Genomic DNA, 10140 nt, shown 5'->3' on the forward strand with positions numbered 1-10140 from the left:
CGGTCCGCACGTTTGACCATGGTCCTGCCCTGCTCACTGCGGACAACGCCAGACCGGACATCAGGGCCAGGGGGTTTTGGTCGGTACAGACTGATGCATTTTTGATGTAAGGGTGTTCTATCCCAACGCACAGTCGTACCGATCTCGCCCGCTGGCTGAGGTGTTCCAATGGCACGAGCGTCAGAAGCAGTCGGCATACGGTGCCCGGATCCGGGAAGTTGAGCACGCGTCGTTCACCCCGATCGTCCTGTCTTCTGCTGGTGCCCTGGCGAAGGAGGCCACCCGGTTCCTGAAGCTGCTCGGAACGAAGCTCTCCACCAAGCTCTCGCAGCCTTATCCCCTCGTGATGGGAAAGCTGCGGACGGACCTGGCTTTCAGCCTTGTCCGCGACTCCGTCCTGATGGTTCGTGGGAGTCGCCGTGCATTCCGTGCACCTGGTCTGGCGGCGGATGTGGATGCTGTTTCTGTGGAGGCCCGCATTCCCGCCACTACGTGACGCTAAGTCCTCCTGGGGTTTGCCGCTCTCCGGTCCTCTTTCATCCCGTTCTCCCCTCTTTTTTTGGGGGGATTCTTTGTACTTCGTCTTTCTTGTTTTTCTTGTTCCTTTGTTTTTTGTAGGACAGATTTTTGGTGTACTGATTTCGGTTGTTGTTGTGTCTGACTCTATTCCCAATATCTAATTCTGTGGTTGGTTTTCCAACTCATTGGGTTGTAGTTTCCATCATGAGTTTTTTTATAATAATAATAATAATTACTACGTGCTCTGTCACAAAACATAGAACACTCTTCAAGCTGTCAAGCACCCTACATGTACTACTACTACTTATCTGTATTATAAAACTGCATCATTCAACGCTTTCCCAAATACGACGATCTACTTTTCGCAAGGTCTTGACCATTGGGAGATATTCCATTCTGGACTGGAAAAATTGGCCAAGGCATGTATGGACTGGATGCTTACTTGGCCAAGGCATGTATGGACTGGATGCTTACTTGTTCAAGTAAAAGTCGTATCTGCGTCCGCTTTGAAGTGCGAGCTTCTGTTGCCTGACGAATATATGTTGCAGGAACAAGCTTCTCCATAAGGTGATAGCATGATTCGTCCATGTCACTTCGTTGGTACAATACATGTACAAGGTACAAGTGAATATTTGTGTTGCAGCAAGCTACATGAAGGCATTCGACCTTTCCTCCTACAAATCTCCTAGATACAGAAGATTTCTTGCAGGAGTAGTTCAGTCAGGCTGCTACTGAGCTCGCACAAGTGGGTGACTGAGTGCGTACGTGTGCTTCTTTCTTTCCAAACGCGATTCAAACAGCAAACAAAAAGCTCAAGCTCCAATTCCAAACCAAAACAAACTGCAAAAGGCAAAACTCTTTTTGAACTCTTTTTGAAATGCTTGTGGCACGTGCACAATGAGTGGAATCAACTCCCAAGGCAACCAATATGGCGTTTCAAATCTTGCGAAACCAGACGCGCGAAAGATCCTTCGAGAACTAAAAAGTAAAAATCGAATGTGTGATCTGTGATGGAGCTTTTGTTGTCGGCGATCCTTTGACATCTCCACTCCATGATCTGATGATCCAGGCTGCTGTCAAGCAGTCGTACGTCCGCGAAGGTGTGTCACGGCCCAGTGACTGCTGACTAGTTCATTTCATTGTGCCGCAGCTATTCCTGTCGTGGCCACGGCTCGCGGACAAAGAAACTACCATCACTTCAAGATTTCTTGCTTTGTGATCGATTCTTGTCAGGGACGACTTTCATTGTAATTTTTAGTAGTTTGTAGCAGAATTTGAGGCGAATTTGTAGCCATGGCTGATGCTCACTCTGTGGCCACGTTCATATCCGTGGCTATCGCTGTGGTAATGTACTTCTACTCCAGACAATCAACAAATGAATTGTCTTTACAACTTGTCAGAAATGGACTCTTAGAAGAAGAAGCCAAAGCCAGTGTTGAAGACAAACGTGTTGCTGTTGGATTTGGTGGATGCCGGGATGTATTCGTTGATGCTGTCGACTTGTTTGACAAAATCGGGAGTAAGCCTCCATCCAGCACTCGTCATTACAGCAACGTTGGAAACCAGGCAGAAGTGGATCAGTTGTTCGCCTACTTCTTCCAGCATGGAGCCGCAGCTGAGTAAGCCATACATGTACATGTAACAGCGAGTTGCAGCATCTAGGGAGACAATATGGGCAAAAGGAGCACCGGACGATGTGGGCTTTGCTCCCGAGATAACTGCCCGTTCCAGTCTCCCTGAGGGGGGGGGGGGGGGGAGGGGCTCATATGATCATGCACTCTGGCTAAAGCCTGGTTCACACTAGGCCGATTTTCCGGCCGACATGGACTCGTACGAAAAATCCTCAAGATCGGGGCGAAAATTGCGTAGTGTGAACGGTGTTGTCATACAGGGTTCCGACAAATCTGCGGCGATTTTCTTGTCGCACTAGTTTTCGACCAAGTATCGACTGGTCGATATTTAGCCGAAAAACCGGCCGATTTTTACTGCTTGCACGTGATGGAGCGGGATTCGGACCAATCACGGTACGCTTTTCACCATGACAGCAAAGAGCGTCGATGTCGAGCTCATGACCTCTTGTACTTTGTACTCTTGATGAAATGTAAAGTCCTACCAAAATTTCATAACCCCCATGAACTCTTGCTTTTATCAAGAGTACATTGCTTTTATGGATAATCGATGCGACTCTATTGCGAGTGAGTCGTTCCCGTGTGTGAACAGGCCGTCCGACTCAGTCGACACAGTCGGCAGACTCCATGTCGGAGTCGGTGTCGGAGCACCGGCCGGAAAATCGGCCTAGTGTGAACCAGGCTTTAGGGATCACTGGTCTGGGCTGCGTTTGGGGTCAACTGGTGATGGCCGCGATTGCAAGTTGCACATAGACCACGGATTGCGTAGAACTTCCAAGTCTGGGATCGAAACGCACATGGTTTCGGGTACAGTATTGCCTGCATCGTCTCCCTACCCTATATATATGCTCTACAGTCCCCTGGTGTCCACATGAGTAGGAACTCGGAAATACACTGTACAAGACACCGTCTATCTGTACTGACTGTAGACTGTAGTACAAATAACATGCTGAACTGTCATAGACGATTCACATGGGGGAGGGGTAGTCTCTGGTAGCAAGAGTTCATAACCCCCAGGGGTTATGAACTCTTGCTGGTAGGCATACATTTTCCCAATGCTCAAAGTAGATCTGGATCAGCCATTCTCATTCGCATCACAGTATCGTATGGGTATCTGAGACTGAGTAATGTGTAGTGGGAGGGTTAAAATGTCTACATTGGAGTGTGAGGATTCTTATCAACGTCCATGCACTCACTGTTTGATCTTCTCTTGCTTTGTTGGTTTTGTGCAGACGCTATGTGTGGGATAGGAAACTATTCAGAAATCTTGTCAGCTCATCGGAGGACATGAAAGACGTTCGTTCAGTTATCGGTGGTAATGCTCCTGTTATGGCAAATCGATTTGCACGTGAAGGTGCCAGTGTCTTGTTGGGGTCGACATTCAAGCGCAGCACTGCGGAGAGTGGCCTGTGGAAAGGTGTTGTCTTGGCCGGTGGCGATGCTGCGTATCGTGATGAAGACGATGTTCATTTGGTCATGGAGTATCCGGCAAAGAAACAGTGGGGACCATACCAGGCCTCGCGTGCTAATCGCTTCATTTTACACAGTGACGTGGCGAATGCAAAGCTGGAGTCACTGCAAACTCTCAAGAAAGAATTGAAAACCCTCAGCGCTAATCTCCTTGTTGTTAGTGGCTTACAGATGATGGATAGCTTTCCGTATGCCGCTGGTGAACGCAAGAAACTCCTTGAAGGCGTAGAGAAGCTGATGACATCCACCGGGGAAAGCACACGTCGTCACTTTGAACTGGCCAGTATGTCTGATGAAAGTCTGTTCAGTGACCTCTTGGATCATGTTATACCCTACTCTGACTCACTGGGTATGAATGAACAAGAACTGGCACTAATACAGTCTATGATCCTCCACAATAACCTGACCACCGTTTCCGATTCCAACCCTCGACTGGCTTCTGCGCTGGATCAGATGCGCGATGTCTTGACTGGCCTGAGAGAAAGAGAAAAGGCTGGTGGTCGTCGTCTAACTCGACTTCACGTTCACACTCTGGCTTACCAGGCCATTGTCACGTTGCGTGGCTCAGCGTGGAAAAACTCCGGGCCGGCTGCTGCTAAAGCTGCTCTGACAGCATTCCGTCACACGTGTGCCAGTGATGATATTGATCTTGAGCGATCTCGACTCATCATGGACACGTCCTTCATGTCATCCTTGCGTGGTGACGGTAAACGCATCAGTGTGGATGCCAGTCAGCCTGTCACGTGTTGGTCTGAAGACGACTATGAGTTCTGTGTGGCTCCCGTATTGGTCTGCACACGGGTCTTCCAGACTGCCGGCGGAGGAGACAATATCTCTGCCTCGGGTCTTGTTCTGCAAATCTAACAACACCTCCAGTACATGTATGACTACCAGCATGTACCATGTCAGTGTTGTACTCTGTGTGCAAGTGATACAGCTCATTTCTTTCTTTCTTTTTATAGTTATAGATCTTTTAGTAATACGTGCACACTGCTGTTTGTTGCTATAGAAATTGTCTTGTAAATCTGTAGTATATGTCATGTTCTTTTCTATCCTTGGGCACAAGTTGGTGTTCTGCTCATGTGCACTGTAGACTGTAGTAGCCAGTGCTGCCAAGCCAATTCTCTGTGCTAAAGTATGGCTGGCCTGTGTTTCTATCTGCTAGTTGTGATTGGCACAATCTGCTGCACTGTTTGGACTCTCTGTCCTTGTCTAAACTGCAAACAAATCCTCTCTTCTTTTTTTTTACTTTTTAAACTTTTTCAAGTTCATGTAAGTTTTTAATCTTCCTGCCTGGTAACATCCCTGCTCTCTATAATAGTTGAAACCATTAATTTTTTCCAATTCAATTACTTCTTTTGAAGTACACCTATCAATGCTTCCATGGTGTCTGTGCATGTACGGGTAAACGGTAATTGTACCTTGCTCATCTTGCCTTACTGCTGCACTTGCAGGAGTTGCAATAACAGTTCATGAAGCAGGGAGTTGCGCGAGAAGTGGTATACCGTGACATTGCACATGCGATTCTGTGTTGCTCACAGTCTTGTCGACAACAGACCTTTGACGATTGAAAGGTGACGAATGATCAGAACGACATTATCCCCCCCCCCCCCTCCGATCAGATGTGTACAGTGTACTCTGTGGCATGCACTAGTTCAAGCAAAACCGCCGAGTCGCGCTGTATACTTAGCACCGGGGAGTCGCGCTGTATACTTAGCACCGGGGAGTCGCGCTGTATACTTAGCACCGGGGAGTCGCGCTGTGTACTTAGCACCGGGGAGTCGCGCTGTATACTTAGCACCGGGGAGTCGCGCTGTATACTTAGCACCGGGGAGTCGTACCCAAACGTCATTTTTTGTTTGGATACGACATGGTTTTTGAATTTGCTATTTCACCGACATGGCATTATCTGCATATAAACCTCTATAGGTGGAACCAAGAGTATAACCTGCAGGTTACTATACTCTTGGTTCCACCCAGGGAGTCGCTTGAGTACGTCTCCCTGGGTGGAACCAAGAGTACATAAGCTCCCAGAGCTTATTTTACTCTTGGCGCAACTGACACCAGATCAGTTTTGCTTACAAACTGAACAAAAGAGGACATCGAAGCGCAAAGAACAACTGGACAGCTTCCATTGGGTGACGAGTTTCAAAAATAAACTCCATAAATTTGCGTCACTGCACTATGACTAATTTGAGAAATGTCACATATCAGAGTTAACTGCTCAAAAATGTACGTACTACGCAGCTAAAAAAGGTTAGAAAAAAAGTAAACAAGAACCTAGATCTAAGGATACAACTTTCAACAAGAAGAGTAAACGTAAAAATAAAAAATGTTGACATTCACTCCCGCTTCAGAGTGGATTAAAAACCACAAGAAAAAGCAACTAAAAATTCATGTGTGTACATATCATATCAGTACATGATTGTAATGAGTTTCATAGACATGCACTGTCAAATTCAAGACAGCTGTGGACATTGGTGCATTAGACACACCAGATAGAGTGAAGATAATGATAACATAATAGATTTGTAGCAGGACTTATTCCAGCCTGGTTTGAATTCTGCCTTTAAATTATAATTTCACTGCCACCAGGGCCGGCCTAGGTCTTCTGTGCTGCGCTGATCAAAATCAAAGGCGAAACAGAACTATTTCAAGATCACGATTGGGTAGTAGATTTTATGTATGAAAATGAGGAGGGAGCAGACTATGAAGCCAGATAGTTGTGCTTGGCAGAGAGATTCCATATCATGAAGGGTATAAAATAGCCTTTGACATTTACCTGCTGTAAAATTAGATACTTAGTATGGGTCAGAAAACTGCAGAAGGGAGAGCATGTCCTAGAGGAAAGGTTTAAGAAAGACAGAAACATTTTTAAGGAGAGAGAGAATTAATCATGGTGAGTTCCAGCCAAGAGCACTATGGCAAATCAATAGGTACACCATTGCGATGGCTGTCGTGACCAACATCATTGGAAATCCAATCCTAGAAACAATTACAACCAGCAGCAGCACCAGCACAAACAGACAGCAACAGCAGCAACAATAACAGTTAGGTGATGTCTTTCGGCCACAAACCCTCATCACAATACAACTAAAATGATTTCAATCACACTGGAGCTCGCGCTATTCCGCCGACAACTTGACACTTGACTGACTCACGACTGCCATCCAGAGAACACGAGAAGTCCATCGAACCTTCGACTCGGCAAACCTGCAAGAAAGCACCACTCCCTGCTCAATACACGGTGTTTCGGGGAATTCACCCCTCATCAGTTGAGCTTGAGTAGGCTGAGAAAGATTGTGCCTGAAGAGCACCACTTATACTGTATAGTGAAACACTGTGTATTGAGCAGGACAGCAGGACAGCAGGAGTGGTGCTTTCTTGCAGGTTTGCCGAGTCGAAGGTTCGATGGACTTCTCGTGTTCTCTGGATGGCAGTCGTGAGTCAGTCAAGTGTCAAGTTGTCGGCAGAATAGCGCGAGCTCCAGTGTGGGAGCAAACCCATTCCTAAACAAAATCATCGCCGAAGTCGCAACCTCTATTTCGTTCTATTTCGTAATGATTTCAATCAGTTCAACAAATCCAACAAATTCTTGGTGCATCCATGTTACTGGGCAGTGGGGATATGAACACATAACGTTCTCAAGTCATTATAGAGCTAAGTGATGGATTCTGCATTGTGGAGAGGAGTATCAAAGAGAATTCAGGCTGGTATACCTTGACAACTCCCATACTAGTAATATAGATAATACATCGTCATTTTACAATTGCCAAGACACGAGTCCGAGATTTTTGGTTGGATTGCTTTTCAGAACGGAACATGAGAAAGTTGGCATTCAAGTTGGAAAACTGAAAAGTGTACGCAAACTCGAAATTCATAATGCTAAACCTCCGTAATGATACATACGAATTTACTGTAAAGTACCGCGAGAGCGCACCACCAACTCGTCCTTTCGTGGCCGTGCTGTGGGGGTGGTGTCCTGTCTGTAGGTCATACGGCACGGCACGGCATGTACCGTGTACACACATCGCACGCTGTGCAGTCAATCCGAGCGCAGCCTACCTTGGGCCCCCACACAAGAACATGCCACGGGTGACCTTAGTACACAAAGGTACACTAAGGTTCTCCCGCCACAAGCTCTTTTGCACGCTGCCATACGATTTTCATTTCCTTGGCTGAAAAATCAAGGTGGGCGCTCTTGCGGTACTTTACGGTAATACTGATACATGTACTGGGTTGAAAGGTTAACATTATCTCATTCAGAAACAGTAGCTTACTTGAAGAACTGGTTGAATGAGATTGGATAGCCATGTTGCTCCGCTATTCCAGCACATACGACATTAGCCGATGCACCGATCAGTGTGCCATTTCCTGCAGTATGGGCATTCATGCACATAATGGTACAATCATGTACATATATACATAATACACAGACACGCATGCACACACGCGCGCACACAGACACACATGAACATCATGATACACACACATAATTGCATATACAGTTACAGAAGGTGCATTGCACAGGATGAAATACAAGAAGTTTAGGACCAGCCATCTAGCCAACTCTACATCTCTGGTACCAGAACACACTAGTGAAGTACATTGTACTACAAGTAGTACACCGGTCCTTGCAGAGTACAGTATGTATAGTATGTCCTCCACCACGCATACCTGGTGTTATGCCGTCAGCATCATACATGACCACTCTCCTTGAGAGGATAGCGAGAGTGATTGTTCACTCTCCTGGATTTTTCTTACACAAAGGTCTGATGTGCATACACGTACTTGTACTTGTACCTGGTGTTATGCCGTCAGCATCATGCATGTACATGTACATACACGTACATACACATACTTGCACACTACATGTAGTCTTTTATCTACAAGTAATCAAGCATGGCGGCGACCTGGAACAAGCGAAACTTCCTAAGCTGGTTGTTTTCCCAACACAATTGTATAGCCGGTGGTAACGTGGACGTGCGAACTTTACTCTTTAAAAAAAATTTGCACCAGTACAAATGCATGTATTAACAGATAAGTTAGCACGCAGTAGGTAGAAGAAGGATACACAAATCGCAATGTTTCAACTCACCGCCTAGACAAGCCCCCATTGCCAGTGCCCAGACTAGGGGAGGAAGGGGAATACCCACATCAGCATCACTACCCAGAGACACTACAACAGGAATCTGCAGAAAACAAAGAAGAAAACCCCATCACAATGTGCAGGACTGCAGAGTATAGAGTATTCCAGCCACATACACTCTCATTGTTCTTATACCCAGGTCGGTATTCACGAGATTGACTGTAAACATTCTATTTCACTCTTGGACCAGTAACCCTGAGCTCTGCTGATTAGACCTAAGATGATTGAAATGGCTAGCTGTCCGGAGATTGAGTTGTGGATTTCTATTTCATATCCAGTTCAGAGTGGCATGTTAACCTTTGCTATCCCTCCACACACAAACCATGGTGTACTTTGCTATCACTCCACACACAGATCATGCTGTACTTTACACTCTAGATGCTGTACATGACCAACGTGAAGGCTGATAAAAAAACCTGGGACTGCATAACACTATTCCCCTTATCTGAATACAGGAGTTGAAACGGCAATGTTAACTGTTTCGATGAATTTGTAACTGCTCACTGAATTGGCCTTATTGTCTTCAACTCAAACTACATCTCATATAAGCTCGATCACAGATCAAAGTGAACAGCCCAATACAACAAACAAAGAGAGAACAGCAGCAGCAGCTTACCATAGCCGTAGTGAAGGGAATGTTGTCAATGAATGATGAGCAGATAGCAGATAGCCAGAGGATGGCAATGATGGCCACAGTCAGTCGAGACCCTTCAGGTACACCCTGTTGTGTTGTGGTGTTCACGGTTCAATACAAACAACACACACACACACACACACACACACACACACACACACACGCACGCACACGCACGCACGCGCACACATACACACACACACACACGCACGCACACGCACGCACGCACACGCACGCACATGCACGCACACGCACATACACACACACACGCACACACACACAACTGAATTTAGTTCTACAAGTATCATTCTATCTGGAGCTGTACTGTATGAAAGGCCTAATATTAACAGCACACACACACACAGATCTCCTATTGCATCTTGTCCCGAAAAAAGAGGGAAGGTTATAGGGAGTAGGGAAGAAAAGCAGAAGAAGATGATGAGATTCTAGAATTACCCCACGAGGAACATCACCATACTCACCAAGAGCAATACAATCCTACGCACAACTAACCTGAATGAGTTGTGAGGTTTCGTCTCCCAGAAACTGGATCAGTTTCAGCTCTCCCAGCGCCTGCATGATGGAAAAGTGTATTGAGGATAGGGGAAATGTTGACAACAACAACACAAACTTGTGAGCCATTGCATACTTGTACTAACATCACCAGTGGCAAATTGGGAAAGGATGCCAGTCATAATCAAACAATGAATACAACACATTGAAGCAGGTGCAAGTCTACT

The 10140-nt window shown here is 46.1% G+C and overlaps 3 protein-coding genes across 3 annotated transcripts in view; 1 reads left to right on the plus strand and 2 right to left on the minus strand.

Annotated features, from left to right (window-relative positions):
• LOC135813747 (O-phosphoseryl-tRNA(Sec) selenium transferase-like) overlaps positions 1–1371 on the minus strand; it is a 29555-nt gene extending 28184 nt beyond the window's left edge. Inside the window, exon 1 of the mRNA XM_065326754.1 lies at positions 994–1371. Within this exon, the coding sequence (XP_065182826.1) occupies positions 994–1107 (114 nt within the window). The 5' untranslated portion in view covers positions 1108–1371. The remainder of the gene's footprint in view (positions 1–993) is intronic.
• Positions 1372–1535: 164 nt separating this feature from the next.
• Positions 1536–4989, plus strand: LOC135813748 (ADP-dependent glucokinase-like). Its single transcript, XM_065326755.1, has 2 exons — positions 1536–2138; positions 3380–4989. Exons 1-2 carry the CDS (start codon positions 1813–1815, stop codon positions 4479–4481), a joined length of 1428 nt encoding a protein of 475 aa, XP_065182827.1. The 5' UTR covers positions 1536–1812; the 3' UTR covers positions 4482–4989.
• Positions 4990–5719: 730 nt separating this feature from the next.
• Positions 5720–10140, minus strand: part of LOC135813749 (P protein-like) — a 23816-nt gene continuing 19395 nt past the window's right edge. The window contains exons 22-26 of the mRNA XM_065326756.1: positions 9914–9973; positions 9383–9487; positions 8716–8809; positions 7898–7991; positions 5720–6602 (exon numbers count right to left, since the gene is read on the minus strand). Of these exons, the coding sequence (XP_065182828.1) occupies positions 6512–6602; positions 7898–7991; positions 8716–8809; positions 9383–9487; positions 9914–9973 (444 nt within the window). The 3' untranslated portion in view covers positions 5720–6511. The remainder of the gene's footprint in view (positions 6603–7897; positions 7992–8715; positions 8810–9382; positions 9488–9913; positions 9974–10140) is intronic.

This window comes from Sycon ciliatum, chromosome 4, assembly GCF_964019385.1.
Source record: "Sycon ciliatum chromosome 4, ocSycCili1.1, whole genome shotgun sequence".
Taxonomy (NCBI): Eukaryota; Metazoa; Porifera; class Calcarea; order Leucosolenida; family Sycettidae; genus Sycon; species Sycon ciliatum.

What these genes read in the sequence shown, in the direction of transcription:
- LOC135813748 (XM_065326755.1), top strand. Translation starts at nt 1,813, where the DNA reads ATGGCTGATGCTCACTCTGTGGCCACGTTCATATCCGTGGCTATCGCT. An exon ending in CAGCATGGAGCCGCAGCTGA is followed by an intron (nt 2,139 to 3,379) that starts GTAAGCCATACA and finishes GGTTTTGTGCAG; the next exon opens with ACGCTATGTGTGGGATAGGA.